The sequence below is a fragment of the Melanostigma gelatinosum genome (assembly GCF_949748355.1).
Source record: "Melanostigma gelatinosum genome assembly, chromosome: 19".
NCBI lineage: Eukaryota > Metazoa > Chordata > Actinopteri > Perciformes > Zoarcidae > Melanostigma > Melanostigma gelatinosum.
The window spans coordinates 1,905,034-1,925,234 of record NC_136652.1 but is presented as its reverse complement, the minus strand read 5'-3'; the positions used below and the strand labels follow the sequence as shown (position 1 = coordinate 1,925,234).

The following is a 20,201-nucleotide window of genomic DNA, read 5'->3' as shown; positions in this document are numbered from 1 at the left end:
GTGTGATATTGTGATTATCTCCTTATATGGGTCATAATATTTACACTTGGCCTTATTCAGTAAACAAGATCACTGAGCATTATAACGCTAATGCGATCTGTGCACGTTTATTTACCGCGTACCACGTTAAACACGTTTAAACTACATTTCCCAGCGGAAAGCGTGTCGCGTGGTCGTCATACACCGAACGAGATCTCGCGCGATGTACGGACTGACCCTGCCCTATGTCTCGCGCACTCGCAGCTCCACGCTCAGTATATAAAGCAGGACACCGAAGGAAGGAGGACGGCTGGGAGTCGCAGCCCGGGATTGTAAATAAGACCGTTAAAACTGTGTTTTATTTACAAAAGTAATGCCGGCTGTTTTAAGAGACCGTTCCCAGTTGTTTTAAGTCGTTTTTTGTAATTTTTTGGCTCTATTTCTCACCTATTTCCGTGTGGTTTTTACACTACGCGTATAATGGCGAGCTCGGCTAACTCGAACCCAGTGGTAAGGATCAATCTCTAAGGATTGTCAGCGGGGAAATGGGGGTTAAGATAAGAGACCGCTGTCAACGAGCTGTTTTTTATCATTCAGTAAAATGAATGGGCTTTAACAAACACTTCACTGTTCTATCAAATAAAATGAAGACTAACTTCAGTCAATCGGCCATTTTAATCATTCTTCGAAACTGAGGTTAGATTGTTCTTCAGATGAAGCCGTCTGGCTAATGCAAGGGAGCTGTAACGTTACAGTCAAGATGGTGCTGGAAGGTTAGGGTTGGATGAAAACGCAAAAGTTGATTTATGGGCCATTTGTCCAGTCGAGGCTGTCATGAGTTGGCTGGTAACGTGAGTTAGTTCATAAGTGTATCTCTAAAATCATATGTATGGCTCAATGAATTGGAGTTGATATATGTGCTGTTTAGTTGAGGTCAAAGCAATGCTTGTGTCGATCAGTCCGACATCAACGGACAAGTCTGTAACGTTAAATAAGCTAAATAGTTTATTTAGCCTAATTCATAGATGCCGATGTTCGCAAAGCACCTCGCCACCATCCACTGCGAATGAATTATGCTTTTTCTGTTGATTAAAGTCTCCTTAGCTGAACGCCGCCAAAGCTCAGTCTAATGCCTCCTCATTGTCCACCATTCCACGCCAGGATAGCCGTCCCAAACCACCACTTATACCCATCTCATAACAAAGTAGTCCAGCGACACGGCCATACTACTTGGTCAAAGCCGAGCAGCCATAATATAACACACCGAAAACATCCTAGCATTCCGACACATACTGTTCAATGTACGGGGCTGTCTGGCGCGCGTTTCGCCGCTCCGTAAAATGGCTTCCACGTCTCCCCTCGCTCCGGTTCTGGCCCTCCTCTTTACTGCCGCCTGGTTTTATACGGCCATATTGGCTCTCTAATATAGACTAGCCGGGATGGGAAGGTGCTATTCGACGCTACGTCACCGCCTCTACATATAAACGGCAGACTAAGCTTTAAATGGTGGAGAAGCAGACGGGCCGAGGGGGAGGAAGGAGAGACCGAGGTCCGTGCTGCGGACATTAGGGACGATGCAGTTCAGTGAACGCGGTGTGCTGTCTGTGTCTGTCGCGGAGGCTTCCAATGTTGTGTCGCTTTCCTAACGAGCGGAAATGCGACTGTTGTCTCGCTGTAGACATTTAAACGGTTTACACGCGCTGTAGTTAGCGCGCGCGCCATGTATGCTACGTTATCCCGAGGGACACACTGAATACTGTTGTTGGTGACAGATGGACATGTAGCCTACAGACCAATACATACATACTGTATCTATAATAGACGCATTCTAGCTAAACGCCCAGCTTTTATTTCCATGGACCAATATTAGAATCGAGTTAAATATTTGAAACGGATATACACCGACTATTACTTTATTATAACCTACTAAAGTATACTTATCTGTTGAGCGGAAACTGAATGTATATCCACATGGTTTGTTAGACATTTAATGTTCTGCTGCTGTCATGGCAGCTGTGCAGCACTATTAGTAACTGATGTGTTCCTATTCAACATTTCTGAATACCAACGCCATATGGTCAATGTAAAAGTAGGCCCTAAATGGTAACTTTGATCATCAGATATGTTTGTTTCCTTATCAAACACAGTGATGAAAGCTGTCTTTCCTGTTTCTGTGCTTGCCTCCTCATAGCCTAAACTATATAAGTCAGTGATTGAGGATGTGATCAATGAGGTGCGAGAGCTGTTCCTGGACGAGGGAGTGGATGAGCAGGTGCTTCTGGAGCTGAAAACGGTAACCGTCCCCCCTCCTCACCCCCCTGTACACGAATGAAGTATATGCATATTGTGAAGGCCCGGGGTGCATTTATGCTCTTAATGAAAATGGTAAATCACAAAGTATTATTAAATCTCACATTATTTTTCTTCGTCCTGATGCTCCAGCTGTGGGAAAACAAACTGTTGCAGTCCAAGGCAGTGGAGGGCTTCCATACTGAGGAGCAGGCAGCCCTGCAGGCCGCTCAGCAGCAGGTTCAGCAGCAGGTTCAGCAGGTCCAACACGTCCAACACGTCCAGCACGTCCAGCAGGTGACCCAGCCAGCACAGGCCCAGCAAGTCATTCTGCCCCCTCAGCAGCAGCAAGGTTGGTCGGCACTGTCACTGCCACACTGCACTGGTAAACAACAACTATCTCTAAATGCGACAGCAGAATTATCGAACATCTGTGAATGCTCTCTCTACACAAACAAATATCCATTTGGACAAGTCATATACTGACTTCCTACTGAAATTTAGTGGTTTTGGAGAGAATTCCTCTGTTAAAAGGCTTTTTTGACGGAAGTTGACATACAAAAAGTTTAATTATTACACTACCAGAGTATTTTAACCTTTTTAAAGCTGAAATTGGTAACTCAAATAAAAGTAACTGTTTGTGTTATTTGATCAAACTGTCACTATATCCTGACAGTAGTACACAAGTACCGGTAGTACACGAGACAGAAACACTCAGGTTCCTCTGTCTCCCTTTAGTGCTCCTGATGCCATAAGAATCCACCAAAACAACCAATCACAGCTGTCAAGCTCTGGCAGTGAATTACGATAACACTGTCTAACTAGGCAGCACTGATCAAATATGAATCAAGATTATGTTACAGCATTGTATATTTCTCTCCTCAAATCATTTCAGAAACATATTTTCGTGTTTATCTGTAAAATGAGTAAGTTTGTGACCCACAGCACACATTCTCATTTTACAGCTAAACAGAACACTTAAATATGTACCTGAAGTTATTTAAAACAGGAAACAGGCGAAGCAGGAACAGAATCAACTGTGTGCGATATTCTTTTCTTTTAATAGTTTTGTTTGCAGTACATTCTAATAAGTTTTGGGGCATATTATGGTATGTTAACATCAACATGTCTCTCTGCACAGCTCCCCAGCAGCAAGTTATTGTTCAGGATTCCAAGATTCTACAGCACATGAGTGCAACAGGGATGGTAAGTAGATAATGTACAGATACAATGAGCATGCTATTATAGTTTGATGATTCATGCTCATAACAGTAACAGCCAATGCAATGTGACTGATCTCAACTGTGCACACATTTACAGTGACTCCCTCAATCACTGAGGCCCTCTGATAGTGTGGTATGTTGTTATTGAGAGAACATGTGTTATCCAGGCACATATTTTACAGTCAGCCAAAAAGAAGAGGAAGATGTTCATGTGTCTCTGCCTCAGAGCAGGGTGACTGGTGTAGTAGCAGAGCAGAGGAGAGGGAGGACCTGTAGCCTAGATGACAGTGGAGATAAAGCATCCTCTCACACGCTCCCGTTGTCTCACGCACACCGACAAACACACTCTGTCGTCATCAGTTTCAACAGAGTGTCAGCACTTCCCATCCTTTTGTCCTTCCTTCTCTCAACAACACTTCGGTTCAGCAAGCCATCTGTTGGTGTCGAGGCCTGCACCTGTGCTGTGTTAGTAAAGTGTTGTTTTTGTCTTGACTCTCAGACGCTTTGTTTAAGCTTTACTTGCAAATTCCGTTCACCTTTTTGCCATCAAACCTGGCAGGTAAAATGAACAAATGCTTTTATCACAGAAGCCAAGGAAATATGAATTTTAGCACTTTAATGGTTTAAGTTGTGTTGTATTTCATGAATATTAAATCTCTCCAGAGAAATGTACTTAACGCTTCACATATTCCTGTGTGTACCTGGTGTGTAGAACATTTACACCGTGACAACCTTAAACTCTCACATTGCTTGAACCCTAACATGCTGGTGTGTGTGTGTGTGTGTGTGTGTGTGTGTGTGTGTGTGTGTGTGTGTGTGTGTGTGTGTGTGTGTGTGTGTGTGTGTGTGTGTGTGTGTGTGTGTGTGTGTGTGTGTGTGTGTGTGTGTGTGTGTGTGTGTGTGTGTGTGTGTGTGTGTGTGTGTGTGTGTGTGTGTGTGAGAGAGAGAACCTGACTGCCGTGTTTCACTCCCTCATGTGTGTTCTCTTTTTCTCCTCTAGAGTGCAGCAGCTACAGCAGCAACCCTTGCTTTGCCCACAGGGGTCACCCCATACCAACAGCTCATCACTAGCCAAGGTGAAACACTCGCTGCTTCATCTGTGCATCAAAACGGGAAAAATATATTTTTACCTGTATTGCTATTTATCAATCTTGATAGTCTTGGTGTGAGCTGCCTAGTGTTGGAGATATCGGTTGTATCGAAATACCTTCAACAGCAATGTCTCTCTAGAAATCATGACCAGGTCACTGAAGACGATCCACTGACCTGGTTGTGAGCAGTCTGATGTCGGCTCGTGCTCCTGCCAGCGCAGGATGTAAACTTGAATGGCGTCCTCTTGGGTGCTAGGTGAGCTAGCGCAGCGGTTCCCAAACTTTTTAGGCCACGCACCCCCTTCTACATCCCGACCGGGTTCACGCACCCCCAATCCCCCACACCTTAAAAAACAAAAGCAACAGAGCCTATTTACAGCGCATAGAAATCGGACCAATGAGAGAACAGTTTGCTCGCGCGTGGCGTTTGTTTATAAGATTTAGTGCGCTGTTAAATGCAATGTGAACACAAACTGAACAAAGGGGCAACTGCAACATTGTATCATATTAATCCCTGAATCAGAACAAAGCAAACGAACTGAAGGTGTGAAAACGCCCTGAAACACTGCAACAACGTTTCAATAACTTTCAGTTCCACAAGGCGTCACTTTTAAAGAGCAATAAGGATGCGAGCACACACGCACAGGCTCAGAGGCAGATTGTCACATTTAATTTACAATTAACCACACACATGAATGAGACTGCAGTTGTTTTTGGCTGTTTTGTAACTCCTCCAATTTCGATATAAACAATGTAAGGGGCTTTTGACTTGCACTGGCTGCTTGGTGTTCAGGTGGCGACGTAAATAAGAGCTTCAGACTGTTAGCCAGAACCTCACTGCACACCACGCACTGTGGCTTTGGGGAATCTGCGTTGCCAATCCAAGTGAAGCCCAGACACAGATACTTTTCATCATATTTCCTCTTGTTTTCCCAGTCTGATGCTCACTCTCGTTTCCTCTTTTTTCACCTTGACTCCGCGATGGGCCGATGTGCTCCCGATTTGTCTGTGCTATCCCTTCCTCCTTTCGGTCTCCTCCGTCTCATCTTCCTCTGACTCTGGCTCGATTTCTTCTCCCGGTCTCTCCCCAACGCACCTCTCTCCTCCTCCTCCTCCTCCTCCTCCCCCCCCCCCCCCCCTCTTTTATGACCGATAGCTTCAGATGTCCCAGCTGACAGTTTCCCTGATTTTCAGCTAGTTTATCATATTTGCATGAATGTTAGCTGACGTTAGCTGCACAAGCTAGGCTAGCTAGTGTACGTAAAAGACAGTCTGACGGCAGGAGCTGAAGTGCATTTATTTATTAAATTGTACGTTTTTAAATTTAAATCTTACAAAGGGAATTTTTATAATTCATGTAACCGAGCGTCTTGGGTTTGTGTATAAGGGCACTTATCATACAGTAATAACTGAAGTCAGGAGATTAGACATCTTGTATCAATCAGCCCACGGCTCCTCTCTTTATTGTTGTTTTCTCCTTTGGCCAGAGGCGGGGGTTGCGCCTTCGCTACGGCAACCCTCAAGGGACATATCATCATCAACACCAGAACGACAAACAAGAGACAGTCTGTTCCATTCATGTTTTTGTGAAACTTATATTTAATATTAATTATTACACCATTAGACCACCATTACATTTTCCCTCTCTCGCACCCCCTAGAGGCAGCTCACGCGCCACACTTTGGGAATCCCTGAGCTAGCGGTATCGGTTAGCTATAAGTACTCTCGTCCACAAGTAGATGTGCGCTTCCTTTTGCGCGGTGATACGGTTGACGGATGTGGATTGATAGAAAGAAAATAATTCCCACATGAAGCTGCTCACAACCAGGTCTGTGGGTTATCTTCAGTAACCAGGTCAGGATTTCTAGAGAGACATTGCTGTTGAATCTTTCAAAGGTATTTGTTGGCGCTTTGAGCACCACAAGCCGAGTGCCTTATAGTTCCATTATATTGTAGAGAAGACTGACATCTCTACGGTCTATCTCCAACACTAGGCCACTCACATCAAAAATATCTAGACTGATGAAAAGCCCCGCTGGTGAGAGGGGAAATATGTATTTTTGACAACTTGGGGTGAACTGTCCCTTTTAAGTTAGTTCATCGATACGTTCACTCTTCCAGCACTCACAGCTCCTCTGTTTCACGGTCTCTCAGGTCAGATCCTGCAGGTGGTCCGTGCTCCCAACGGGGCTCAGTACATCATCCAGCCCCAGCAGCAGATCCTCCTGCAGCAGCAGATGCAGCCTGGCGGCGTGCAGGCCCCGGTCATACAGCAGGTATGCCCCATTAGACAGGTAGGAACACCTCACTTTGGTCAACAGAGTCCACCTATCTTTTTATCTGTGGTCTTCAGAACAACAATCAACAGCTCATAGTGTATACAGACCAGGAAGCTGTTTGGCTGCATGGCTGTGGGTCCTCTGGTGTTGAAGCAGTGGAAGAACCATCTCATGGAAATAAAGACTTGAAATATGTGAAAAGAAATGCCATGAAAATGACTCAAACATCACGGCTTCACCCGAAGACATCTTATCCATGACCTTTTATCAGAAGCTTCTCTAAATTAAGCAGCATCACTACATGATGAGCCACAATTACAATAAGTCAGTTGAGTTTTAAATGAATAGCTTTTGGCATTTTAACGTGTAATTCCTTCACAGGTCTCCAAAGACAATACATGAATGTTCATGCCAGAGCTTTTGCAAAATGTGAGTTCTTCCTGTTTACTGTGTCCAGGTGCTGGCTCCTCTGCAGGGAGGCCTGCCCCAGCAAACAGGAGTTATCATCCAGCCGCAGCAGATCGTCTTAGCTTCAGGAAACAAAGTCCAAGGCAATACACAGGTCAGCACTTCTTCAATTCCTCCAAAACATATCGAGTTGCTCTCTTCTGGAAGGTTGCTTTACATTAAGAGTTTTGTCTGAAACATTCTTATGTGGTTCCACTATATCTCCTCCCTCTTTATGTTTCTAATGGCCATCGGTGTCTTGTTTGGTGTGTTAATGATGTCCGTAGCACAACGTCAGACAGGAAGCTTGATTTGGATTTAAAAACATTTTTAATACAAATTCTTAACCTGACAATCACTGTTTGCCGTTAGGTGATGCAGGCAGCAGCTCTGGCACAGCAGCCTGGCCAGGCAGCAACAGCTCAGGTCCAGCAGATCCAGCAGGTCCAGAGCGCAGCTGCACCACAGGTCCTACCGCAGCCACAGAACCAGCAGCAGCAGCAGCCTCCCATGATACTGCAGGCGGACGGCACCGGAGACACCTCCTCAGAGGAGGACGAGGATGAGGAGGAGTATGATGAAGATGAGGAGGAGGAGAAGGACAAGGATGGGGGAGAGGACGGGCAGGTGGAAGAGGTGGGCACCAGAGGAACCAAATGTTGTAGTGAAACAGACACAGAGCAGATGCTGCTGTGCTGTGGTTCTGGATGAGCTCAGGCTCAGCAGAGATGGACTAAGAAGCTGTTAGTGAGTCAGTGTTTTAAGAAGTATGGCTTTATCTGTCAAAAAGCAATATGATCTCATGATGAGGAGAATGTTATATTGTGTAGTGATATCTTCTTTTCCAGGTATAATAAATATAAATAGACCTTCCTGTAACATGACCAATGGGACACTCTGAGTTTTTATCACAACGAGATGTAATGTTGTTGGTTTGGTTTCCTCACCAGGAGCCTCTGAATAGTGGTGATGATGTCAGTGATGAGGAGGACCAGGAGCTGTTTGACACAGAGAATGTAGTGGTGTGCCAGTATGACAAGGTAAGAAGTCATCCATTCTGTGAGAACATGGCACAACTAAACGTATGAATATTCAAAATGTGTAATTATCTTATACCTGTTGATTTACACTGTAAGTAGTTAGTTTAATTTCAGTATATTAAGTGTGTAACCCTGGTCAGATCACACATCTACTGTAGGACTATCACACATAGAGGCTAATGTTGATTCTCGTTAGTTTTTTCAGCAATAAATAAATAAACCTTTTCAGCCACCAACAAAATGACCGAAGTAAAACATTCATGCTGGCTCAGCTGGAATGCCTCCATCATACAGTCCCTTTGTAAATGTGATCAATGCCTCTAATTGTTTGTCTCATGGCAGTTGCTAGCATTTAGTAAAAATTTAGACATTTTGCAATCCTTTACTTTTGGATATTGGCACTGCTTTTGGTAGATGCCCCTTTTTGCCTGAAGTGTAATGTTTGATCACCAGCGTCATACACCCTTAAGTGGATCACAGAAATATGAAATGCTAATAAGAGGTGTGGAACTTTCTCGATTCTAAGATGCGTCACGATGCGACGTCAACGAGTCTGCATTGATGCAGTGATGGAACATAATCAGGAGTTTGGTTTCATTTCATCTCAGCGAGAATACGTCACACCTGTTTCTCTCCTCCGTCGGGGTTTCACAGCGAGCAATACTAGCTGCTCTGTTTCAACAGTGTTGGGCTAAAACGTGCATGCAGGCGGGCTGAAATTAAACGGTGGTGTTGTTTCGGGAGATGTCTGCCTCCCCCCATTCAGTGCTTCTAAAGATCTATTGGTCAACGCTGGATAAAGACATTGGAGACGTGTCCATTGTAAGATGAAACGGTGTCCATCTGTCTTTGACGCCTACACCATTGATTTCCTTCTCTTTCCTCCCCAGATTCACAGAAGTAAGAACAAATGGAAATTCCACCTGAAGGACGGGATCATGAATCTGAATGGGAAAGACTATGTCTTCTCCAAAGCCATTGGGGATGCTGAATGGTGAAGGAGAAGAAAGAAAGCAACAGGAGCAGGAACTCTATAAGTCCCTTTATCCAGTTAACAGACACTTCAATATCCTTCCATGGCCTGTGACTGGATTCCTGTCAGGAAACAACCTGTGAGTCTTTGAGAACTCTGACTAACCCAGCGGACTGTGAGGTACCGTACAACCCGGGTGTTGTCAAAAACACCCGGCTGGCCTTTCGGGGTGAGAAACCTACAGGGGAAGTGAAAGCCTGTGAACAGAGTCCTCTTGATCTTTCTTTGCTTCTTCCTGGCTTCTCTACGTTTTTCCTGAGAGAATTACACACACAGTGGAAAGTAAGCATTTCACTTCATGCAGGTGTAGTGGACCAGGGTGACCTGCCCCGCCACAGGAGGGTCAGAGGTCATTCATTATATCTCCGTAGATGAGAAACACCTTCATGATGCACTGTAGTCGGTTGACTGGATTGACTCGTGTCTACATTGAAGTCCAAACTTAGTGCCACCAGTCAAGATCGCTGCCTTTAGAGCGGCCAGAATCAACTTTTGGCTTCTAATTTTTGGTCTTGGATCGTAATTCTGTCTCAATTCATGTTCATGAAAATGATGCTCCGAAGGGTTTTATGTAGTTAACAACCTGTTATTGTTTTAAACCTTTTTTTTTAAATGTTTCATGAAGGGTTAAGAAAAAGAAGGTACAATTACATGAATTCTAGACTACCTAATAGTGATTTAAAGGCATTATTTTAATCTGAGTGCTCAATCCAAAAATACTGTTATTTTTCTCATCTGCTTCTCTGGAGTTTCATTCCATCTTTAATCTTAACAAAAAAAGGAAGAGCAGTTCCAACACTGAATTCATTTTAGAACTGTACAAACTGTCTGAAGGTGTGTCCCGCCGGTGTTCTTTGCTCTTATTTTAGTTCCCTGCAGCCGTCTGAGAATTTGCACTGTCAGTTTATCAATGTTGTGAAATCAGTCAAGTTAATCAATAGCCACAGCGTGCTCCGTTTGTGTTGGGAGAGAGTGTGTGATACAGGGACTGACTGTACAGGTGTGTGTGTGCGTGCGCACACACGCACTGTCACCTCTTTACTCTGGTAATGTATTTCTTTGGGTTTTTTGCACACCCATAATCTCAAAATGTCTGATAAAACAGGAAAAAAAGATTACAATTTCATTTTATTTCTTTTTTTTGGTGGGGACAAGGCGATGTCTTCTTTTTCTTTATTCCTGAAATGTTCTGTTTTGAAAGGTTGGAAAGCTGCACCAAACTGCTCTTATAATCTAATAAGTGTTCCTTTTTTTCTCTATTGGTTGGACAAAGCTACATAACGCTGTGTTTCAAATCATTTCGTCCACCGTATGTTCTCCTGGGCTTGCATTTTATTCATGACTTTTAAACAAGAATATTTTCTATTGAAGCGAGTTGAACTTGGGGGCCTGTGTGTTTCTCTGCAGTTTGTTTTTAGTGCCCTTATTGCAGCAATTTGAAATAAAGTATGTGTTTTTTGACTGTTGTGTCAATTTGGTTGATAGTTGGCAATATAGAGTATGATTTTAACAAGACGAATAATACTAAGGAAGCACTGACAAGATTACTGATGCAGAACCAATGAAAAATTAAGATTTACATTTTTTTACATTTCCCCCATCCATAATCTAACGGGAATACAATCATATTTTGAATCAAGATTGTTTTGCACAGACTACCAGTAATTGTCTGCATCTATTTTGATGAATGTACACTGGAAAAAACAGGCACTTTAAAATAGAATTCAAATAATAAATATAGATGTGCCAACAGTTTTCCAACATATTTCAGGAAGAACACTCCGCATTCAGTAGCTCTCCATGGTTATTAGTAAAAGGAAAAAAGTCAGCTCACAGTTGCTTAGTTATTTTATGTTCTCTTTATTGTTGGATGTTGCGTGTGCCTTTTGAACTTTTTTAATTGTTTCGATATAAACAAATGGTAGATTAACTTATGAAAAGGATGTCGATTAAAAATGTATTCTCTGCTTTCAGAATGTTCTGTTGTGTGTTCTAACTGCTGTTCGGATAAGGGAAATGTATTCTCACACTTTTTTATTACATTTTCTTTTACTGAAATTAACTTTGGAAAAAAAGCCCTATCCCTACTCTTACACAGGCTAAGACATGAGTGTCACTGTAAACCTCTTAATTCAAGTGGAAAAGTATTCTCTATTACAATACGATACTGGTTCCTATTTTGTCAGATTAACTCCCCAACCCCATCTGATGAATAATTCATCCATTACCTTTAGTTAATATTGTAACAATTCATCCATTACCTTTAGTTAATATTGTAACAATTCATCCATGACCTTTAGTTACTATTATAACAATTCATCCATTACCTTTAGTTACTATTGCAACAATTCATCCATTACCTTTAGTTAATATTGTAACAATTCATCCATGACCTTTAGTTACTATTGTAACAATTCATCCATTACCTTTAGTTAGTATTGTAACAATTCATCCATTACCTTTAGTTACTATTGTAACAATTCATCCATTACCTTTAGTTACTATTGCAACAATTCATCCATTACCTTTAGTTACTATTGCAACAATTCATCCATTACCTTTAGTTACTATTGTAACAATTCATCCATTACCTTTAGTTACTATTGTAACAATTCATCCATTACCTTTAGTTACTATTGTAACAATTCATCCATTACCTTTAGTTAATATTGTAACAATTCATCCATGACCTTTAGTTACTATTGTAACAATTCATCCATTACCTTTAGTTACTATTGCAACAATTCATCCATTACCTTTAGTTAATATTGTAACAATTCATCCATGACCTTTAGTTACTATTGTAACAATTCATCCATTACCTTTAGTTACTATTGCAACAATTCATCCATTACCTTTAGTTACTATTGCAACAATTCATCCATTACCTTTAGTTACTATTGCAACAATTCATCCATTACCTTTAGTTACTATTGCAACAATTCATCCATTACCTTTAGTTACTATTATAACAATTCATCCATTACCTTTAGTTACTATTGTAACAATTCATCCATTACCTTTAGTTACTATTGTAACAATTCATCCATTACCTTTAGTTACTATTGTAACAATTCATCCATTACCTTTAGTTACTATTGCAACAATTCATCCATTACCTTTAGTTACTATTGCAACAATTCATCCATTACCTTTAGTTACTATTGTAACAATTCATCCATTACCTTTAGTTACTATTGTAACAATTCATCCATTACCTTTAGATACTATTGTAACAATTCATCCATTACCTTTAGTTACTATTGCAACAATTCATCCATTACCTTTAGTTACTATTGTAACAATTCATCCATTACCTTTAGATACTATTATAACAATTCATCCATTACCTTTAGTTACTATTGCAACAATTCATCCATTACCTTTAGTTACTATTATAACAATTCATCCATTACCTTTAGTTACTATTGTAACAATTCATCCATTACCTTTAGTTACTATTGTAACAATTCATCCATTACCTTTAGTTACTATTGTAACAATTCATCCATTACCTTTAGTTACTATTGCAACAATTCATCCATTACCTTTAGTTACTATTGCAACAATTCATCCATTACCTTTAGTTACTATTGTAACAATTCATCCATTACCTTTAGTTACTATTGTAACAATTCATCCATTACCTTTAGATACTATTGTAACAATTCATCCATTACCTTTAGTTACTATTGCAACAATTCATCCATTACCTTTAGTTACTATTGTAACAATTCATCCATTACCTTTAGATACTATTATAACAATTCATCCATTACCTTTAGTTACTATTGCAACAATTCATCCATTACCTTTAGTTACTATTATAACAATTCATCCATTACCTTTAGTTACTATTGTAACAATTCATCCATTACCTTTAGTTACTATTGCAACAATTCATCCATTACCTTTAGTTAATATTGTAACAATTCATCCATGACCTTTAGTTACTATTGTAACAATTCATCCATTACCTTTAGTTACTATTGCAACAATTCATCCATTACCTTTAGTTACTATTGCAACAATTCATCCATTACCTTTAGTTACTATTGTAACAATTCATCCATTACCTTTAGTTACTATTGTAACAATTCATCCATTACCTTTAGTTACTATTGCAACAATTCATCCATTACCTTTAGTTACTATTGTAACAATTCATCCATTACCTTTAGTTACTATTGCAACAATTCATCCATTACCTTTAGTTAATATTGTAACAATTCATCCATTACCTTTAGTTACTATTGTAACAATTCATCCATTACCTTTAGTTACTATTGTAACAATTCATCCATTACCTTTAGTTACTATTGTAACAATTCATCCATTACCTTTAGTTACTATTGTAACAATTCATCCATTACCTTTAGTTACTATTGCAACAATTCATCCATTACCTTTAGTTAATATTGTAACAATTCATCCATTACCTTTAGTTACTATTGTAACAATTCATCCATTACCTTTAGTTACTATTGCAACAATTCATCCATTACCTTTAGTTAATATTGTAACAATTCATCCATTACCTTTAGTTACTATTGTAACAATTCATCCATTACCTTTAGTTACTATTGCAACAATTCATCCATTACCTTTAGTTACTATTGCAACAATTCATCCATTACCTTTAGTTAATATTGTAACAATTCATCCATTACCTTTAGTTACTATTGTAACAATTCATCCATTACCTTTAGTTACTATTGCAACAATTCATCCATTACCTTTAGTTACTATTGTAACAATTCATCCATTACCTTTAGTTACTATTGTAACAATTCATCCATTACCTTTAGTTACTATTGTAACAATTCATCCATTACCTTTAGTTACTATTGTAACAATTCATCCATTACCTTTAGTTACTATTGTAACAATTCATCCATTACCTTTAGTTACTATTGTAACAATTCATCCATTACCTTTAGTTACTATTGTAACAATTCATCCATTACCTTTAGTTACTATTGTAACAATTCATCCATTACCTTTAGTTACTATTGTAACAATTCATCCATTACCTTTAGTTACTATTGTAACAATTCATCCATTACCTTTAGTTACTATTGCAACAATTCATCCATTACCTTTAGTTAATATTGTAACAATTCATCCATTACCTTTAGTTACTATTGTAACAATTCATCCATTACCTTTAGTTACTATTGCAACAATTCATCCATTACCTTTAGTTACTATTGTAACAATTCATCCATTACCTTTAGTTACTATTGTAACAATTCATCCATTACCTTTAGTTACTATTGCAACAATTCATCCATTACCTTTAGTTAATATTGTAACAATTCATCCATTACCTTTAGTTACTATTGTAACAATTCATCCATTACCTTTAGTTACTATTGCAACAATTCATCCATTACCTTTAGTTACTATTGTAACAATTCATCCATTACCTTTAGTTACTATTGTAACAATTCATCCATTACCTTTAGTTACTATTGTAACAATTCATCCATTACCTTTAGTTACTATTGTAACAATTCATCCATTACCTTTAGTTACTATTGTAACAATTCATCCATTACCTTTAGTTACTATTATAACAATTCATCCATTACCTTTAGTTACTATTATAACAATTCATCCATTACCTTTAGTAACTATCGTAACAATTCATCCATTACCTTTAGTTACTATTGTAACAATTAATTTATGACCTTTAGTTACTATTATAACAATTCATCCATTACCTTTAGTTACTATTGCAACAATTCATCCATTACCTTTAGTTAATATTGTAACAATTCATCCATGACCTTTAGTTACTATTGTAACAATTCATCCATTACCTTTAGTTACTATTGCAACAATTCATCCATTACCTTTAGTTACTATTATAATAATTCATCCATTACCTTTAGTTACTATTGCAACAATTCATCCATTACCTTTAGTTAATATTGTAACAATTCATCCATGACCTTTAGTTACTATTGTAACAATTCATCCATTACCTTTAGTTACTATTGCAACAATTCAACCATTACCTTTAGTTACTATTGCAACAATTTATCTATTATCTTTAGTTACTATTATAACAATTCATCCATTATCTTTAGTTACTATTGTAACAATTCATTTATGACCTTTAGTTACTATTGTAACAATTCATCCATTACCTTTAGTTACCATTTTAACAATTCATCCATTACCTTTAGATACTATTATAACAATTCATCCATTACCTTTAGATACTATTATAACAATTCATCCATTACCTTTAGTTACTATTGTAACAATTCATCCATTACCTTTAGTTACTATTGTAACAATTCATCCATTACCTTTAGTTACTATTGTAACAATTCATCCATTACCTTTAGTTACTATTGTAACAATTCATCCATTACCTTTAGTTACTATTGTAACAATTCATCCATTACCTTTAGTTACTATTGTAACAATTCATCCATTACCTTTAGTTACTATTGTAACAATTCATCCATTACCTTTAGTTACTATTGTAACAATTCATCCATTACCTTTAGTTACTATTGTAACAATTCATCCATTACCTTTAGTTACTATTGTAACAATTCATCCATTACCTTTAGTTACTATTGTAACAATTCATCCATTACCTTTAGTTACTATTGTAACAATTCATCCATTACCTTTAGTTACTATTGTAACAATTCATCCATTACCTTTAGTTACTATTGTAACAATTCATCCATTACCTTTAGTTACTATTGCAACAATTCATCCATTACCTTTAGTTACTATTGTAACAATTCATCCATTACCTTTAGTTACTATTGCAACAATTCATCCATTACCTTTAGTTACTATTGCAACAATTCATCCATTACCTTTATTTACTATTGTAACAATTCATCCATTACCTTTAGATACTATTATAACAATTAATCCATTACCTTTAGTTACTATTGTAACAATGCATCCATTACCTTTAGTTACTATTGTAACAATTCATCCATTATCTTTAGTTACTATTGTAACAATTCATTTATGACCTTTAGTTACTATTGTAACAATTCATCCATTACCTTTAGTTACTATTGTAACAATTCATCCATTACCTTTAGTTAATATTGTAACAGTTCATCCATTACCTTTAGTTAATATTGTAATATTGTGTTCAAGTCTTACAGCTGACCCAAAATGTGTAGACTATATATTCTTTAATCATATCTTCTTTTCTTTTCTTTTTTTTCCAAATGAGTTTAGTCACACTAATCTTTCCACGTGTGTTAACAACTGCAGAACTAGCCTGTGGGGTACAGGGAGCCCTGTTTGGAAATCACTTCCTCACTACATATGATGCTACATGGACGTGTGAACCCCAGAATCTGCCTCAGCCTGTCTTCAATTCCACTTTTGGAGCTGTGTAATCCGGTGTCTGGATGGCTGTCAGTTTATGCACAGCACTGGGCGTTCTCCCTGCCTTTCCTATAATTCCTAACCAAACTCATACAATCCCTGTGTATTTCCTTGTGGGCAATTATGAGATAAAGGTGTGGTGCTGTCTGGGAGTAAAGCTGAATCGGAAACTTCATGGAGATTTCTGCCCTTGATTGTAAATGGATTTGATGCAAGCTGTCACTTCTACGATATATCATGCTTCACAAAGACTTATTCAGTCCCGAACAGACCTAGTGGAGGAAGAATGTAACCCTGGCTACTACTGATGAAGTGGGCCCTCTTGCTACTACTGGGCACTCCAACCTAGTCTGTGCTGCTGGCGATTGAAGCTTATAATGAGGCCCTGGAGATGTCTGACTTAGACTCTATAGCTTTCTCTGCTTACCACCTAACTGACGGGGACTGCCAATCAGTTGCATGGTAAAATAGAGTTTGTAGGCTTCAGTGGAATGTAGTAGTCAGGCCTGTTGGCTGAGACATGTTGAGTTTATCGTAGTCTGTGAAGCTCTTTGAAACAAAGAGCCTCTATCCATTTCTAATGGAGATTCCTCCTTTCCTGGTTTTCATCCATTGTTGAATTCCATGTAGCTACTTCGGTTTCAGGGTTCTGGTATAGGGCATGCTGGCTCACTGTCACACTGTCATGGCTTAATGGGACACTTGAATAGAACAGAGCTATTGTTAGTTGTTAGTAACCCCTGTGCTCTTCCTGCTATGATTCGCTCACTGTCCTGTGAGGTAAATTCTTATCTTTGAGCTTGCAGAAGATATCCAGTTATTTCAAATCAAAGGGCAAAAAGTCATGATAAGTTGTGTTCTCATTAAAGTCAAGTCTTTTGTGATTTTGTCAAATCAAGTCTAAATCACAGTAAGCTCCAAGTGAAGGGCATGTTTGTTGAACAGTGTCTGACTCCTCCTCTATGACAAGTATGCCCACTTCACTGAGCGATTGAGCAGGTGAGTTAGCAGGGTTTATTGTGAAACTTGTTTTATTGTTCTTCACACAAATACCTCTGTCACTTTTTGTATGTACAGATGAGTTCCACACTGTGAATGCATAACGGTAAAGAAGATTGGGATTTCTATTGCCTCTCTTGGGCTCTCAACATGGTGACTTCTGAGCCGGCGGTTTGCAGCTAACGGTGCTAACAGCGCTAACAGCGCTAACAGTGCAAACTACTGCAAAACTGCTGACAGAGTTAAAGCTCTGTTTACACTTTTTGCGTGGCACCATGGTTCAAGTGCTCAACATGCTGTTTGTTGCATTTTTCTCCTAAAAAAAAGGCAGACAAACTAAATGTACTGTGAAGAAGTGTAAACTGTAAAACGTCCTAAACCAACCTACACAATGCACTACAACAATTTGATTTAGCTGGCAAAATATATACTCAAACGTAAACGTTTTAGACTTCCTGTTTCTAGAGCATTTCAATAAGAATTGGCCATTTTTCTAAAATCACCAGACGTCATATTAGTGCATATATCAATTAACTATTTAAGACAGTCACATCTGAAAAGCTCAGAGGGTGTTCGCAGTGAGTGCCTAGTTACAAAACTTTAGAGGGGCATGACTAAGCACTGCGACCACTTGCTGGCTTCACCAGGGGGAGTCTAAACCAAGCTTAACAGTGTTTACCTGCGGGTGAACCAAAGGGTGAGTGCTATGCTTCCACGCATCAGCTGCCACCACTGTATGAGAGCAGTGCAGAGCGCCGACCGTGAGCCAAACAAGGACTTGCGGCTGGCTATGCAAACAAAGCACAGAGAAGCTCGGATTCATTCTCTGCTCAGGTAGACATTACATTAGACACCATATCTTTACACAGCAAAAGTTGTTTGCTGTCATATTAACACCCTGTATTCCTGAGTTATACTGCACCTTCAAGCTGCCTTTAGACGTTATCCTGATTCACCACGGATTGCAACACACATACGTCTTTCAATATGTTGACGGCGAGCCAGCGCCTCATAGCTAACGGTGCTAACGGCACTAACAGCGCAAACTACGGCAAAATTGCTGACAGAGATAACAGTGTTTACCTGAGGGGGAACCGGTGCGTCGGAGCTACGTGTGCACACTCACATGCACTAACATGCACTAAAGGGTACAAAGGGCACAAAGCAAGGTGAAGCTCTGATAACAGCGCACACAGAGAGAGGGACTTCCTTCTCTGCTCAGGTAGACGTTACTCTTCTATATATTTACATAGACAATCGTTTTTTGGTTCAGAATGTTAAATGCGGCTCTATTTATTTGAAACTGTATTTTTGCCAGAGGCCATTAGCGAGGTGTTCCTCCTGTGCACATTTAGGTAGTTCTGATTTAGTCATTTTGGCCTCATGCCATGCACTCCACCTGGGCAGCGTAAAAGAGTTTGTAATGACCCAGACATTCGCTCAAATAGATAACACACAGAGTGAGGTTCTTATTGTTCACGGATCAACTGTATGTTGTGGTGGAATGTTTGGTGACAGTAGAAAATATAGAACTTGTTCTAAGTGTTATGGTTGAAGAGTGGAACCACGTTCAGAACAACGCTGACTTCAACTCTGTGGTTCACTCTAGTAGTGATTGAAGAGTTTTTTTCTGTGAGCGAGAGAAACTTGACTCTTGAAGAGGACCGTCCATGCCTACTGGCCCATGGAATCATTTAAGGAGGGACGTCATAAATGCAGGGATTTTCTGTTCCCAGCAACAAGAGCTGGATGGATACTTGAAGACTCTGACCTCCTCTGAGGTCCAAGGCTATTCTAAATGTTATGATAAAAACCACAATTCCTCTGTTCAGTCCTTCACATGATTCTTTTCCCACTGTATTTGAGTTTAGCAACATAATCTGGTGTAAGCGCGATTCATTGTCGTGTCCTGCCCTGCTTATTTGAGGAACTGCTTGGCGATGGGTTTATTTGAAATACTGATGGAGGAATGATGAGGCAGGCCTGAGAACCAGCGACATGAAGAGTGTCAAAATAAATCCAGTCCAAGTCTCAATCGCTTCGTTTGGCTCTTTCAGTCTGTTGGTTTCTCTGATATAATCTCTGATTTTTTGATTTTGTTATCCTAAATTGAGGTGTAGTTTCAGAGGGCAGGTATGTCACCATCCCCAGCACCTTCGCGCTCACCCTCGCAAATGTGAAGTGGTTTTGATTTTTATCAAACCGGACATGTGCACACTCGTGAAACAAGTATGAAATGTGGCTTAACATTAACTGTCAGTGGAAGGGAGGAGGCCCCTCACAAATGCAGCCAGGCACATCATGCTCCAGCTCCAGTGCTTAGCATTTGAAGGGTCCACACTGGATTGTTGTTGATGGGTGATTGGAGGAGATGGACACAATGCTGTGGAAAATATTCAGCTGAAAATAATGACCTGAAAGCCTGGAGCTGATGCCACTCT

At 39.4% G+C, this 20,201-nt stretch overlaps 1 protein-coding gene across 2 annotated transcripts; it reads left to right on the top strand.

Annotated features, from left to right (window-relative positions):
* Positions 1 to 275: 275 nt before the first annotated feature.
* On the top strand, positions 276 to 10,842 carry gtf2a1 (general transcription factor IIA, 1). Of its 2 annotated transcripts, none has more exons than XM_079290585.1 (10): positions 276 to 489; positions 2,171 to 2,272; positions 2,422 to 2,620; positions 3,410 to 3,474; positions 4,492 to 4,567; positions 6,737 to 6,858; positions 7,319 to 7,423; positions 7,681 to 7,944; positions 8,259 to 8,348; positions 9,239 to 10,842. In XM_079290585.1, exons 1-10 carry the CDS (start codon positions 460 to 462, stop codon positions 9,344 to 9,346), a joined length of 1,161 nt encoding a protein of 386 aa, XP_079146711.1. In that variant the 5' UTR covers positions 276 to 459; the 3' UTR covers positions 9,347 to 10,842. The 2 variants fall into 2 exon arrangements, with proteins under 2 accessions (XP_079146711.1, XP_079146710.1); XM_079290584.1 differs by having other exon boundaries at positions 6,737 to 6,876.
* Positions 10,843 to 20,201: the final 9,359 nt, after the last annotated feature.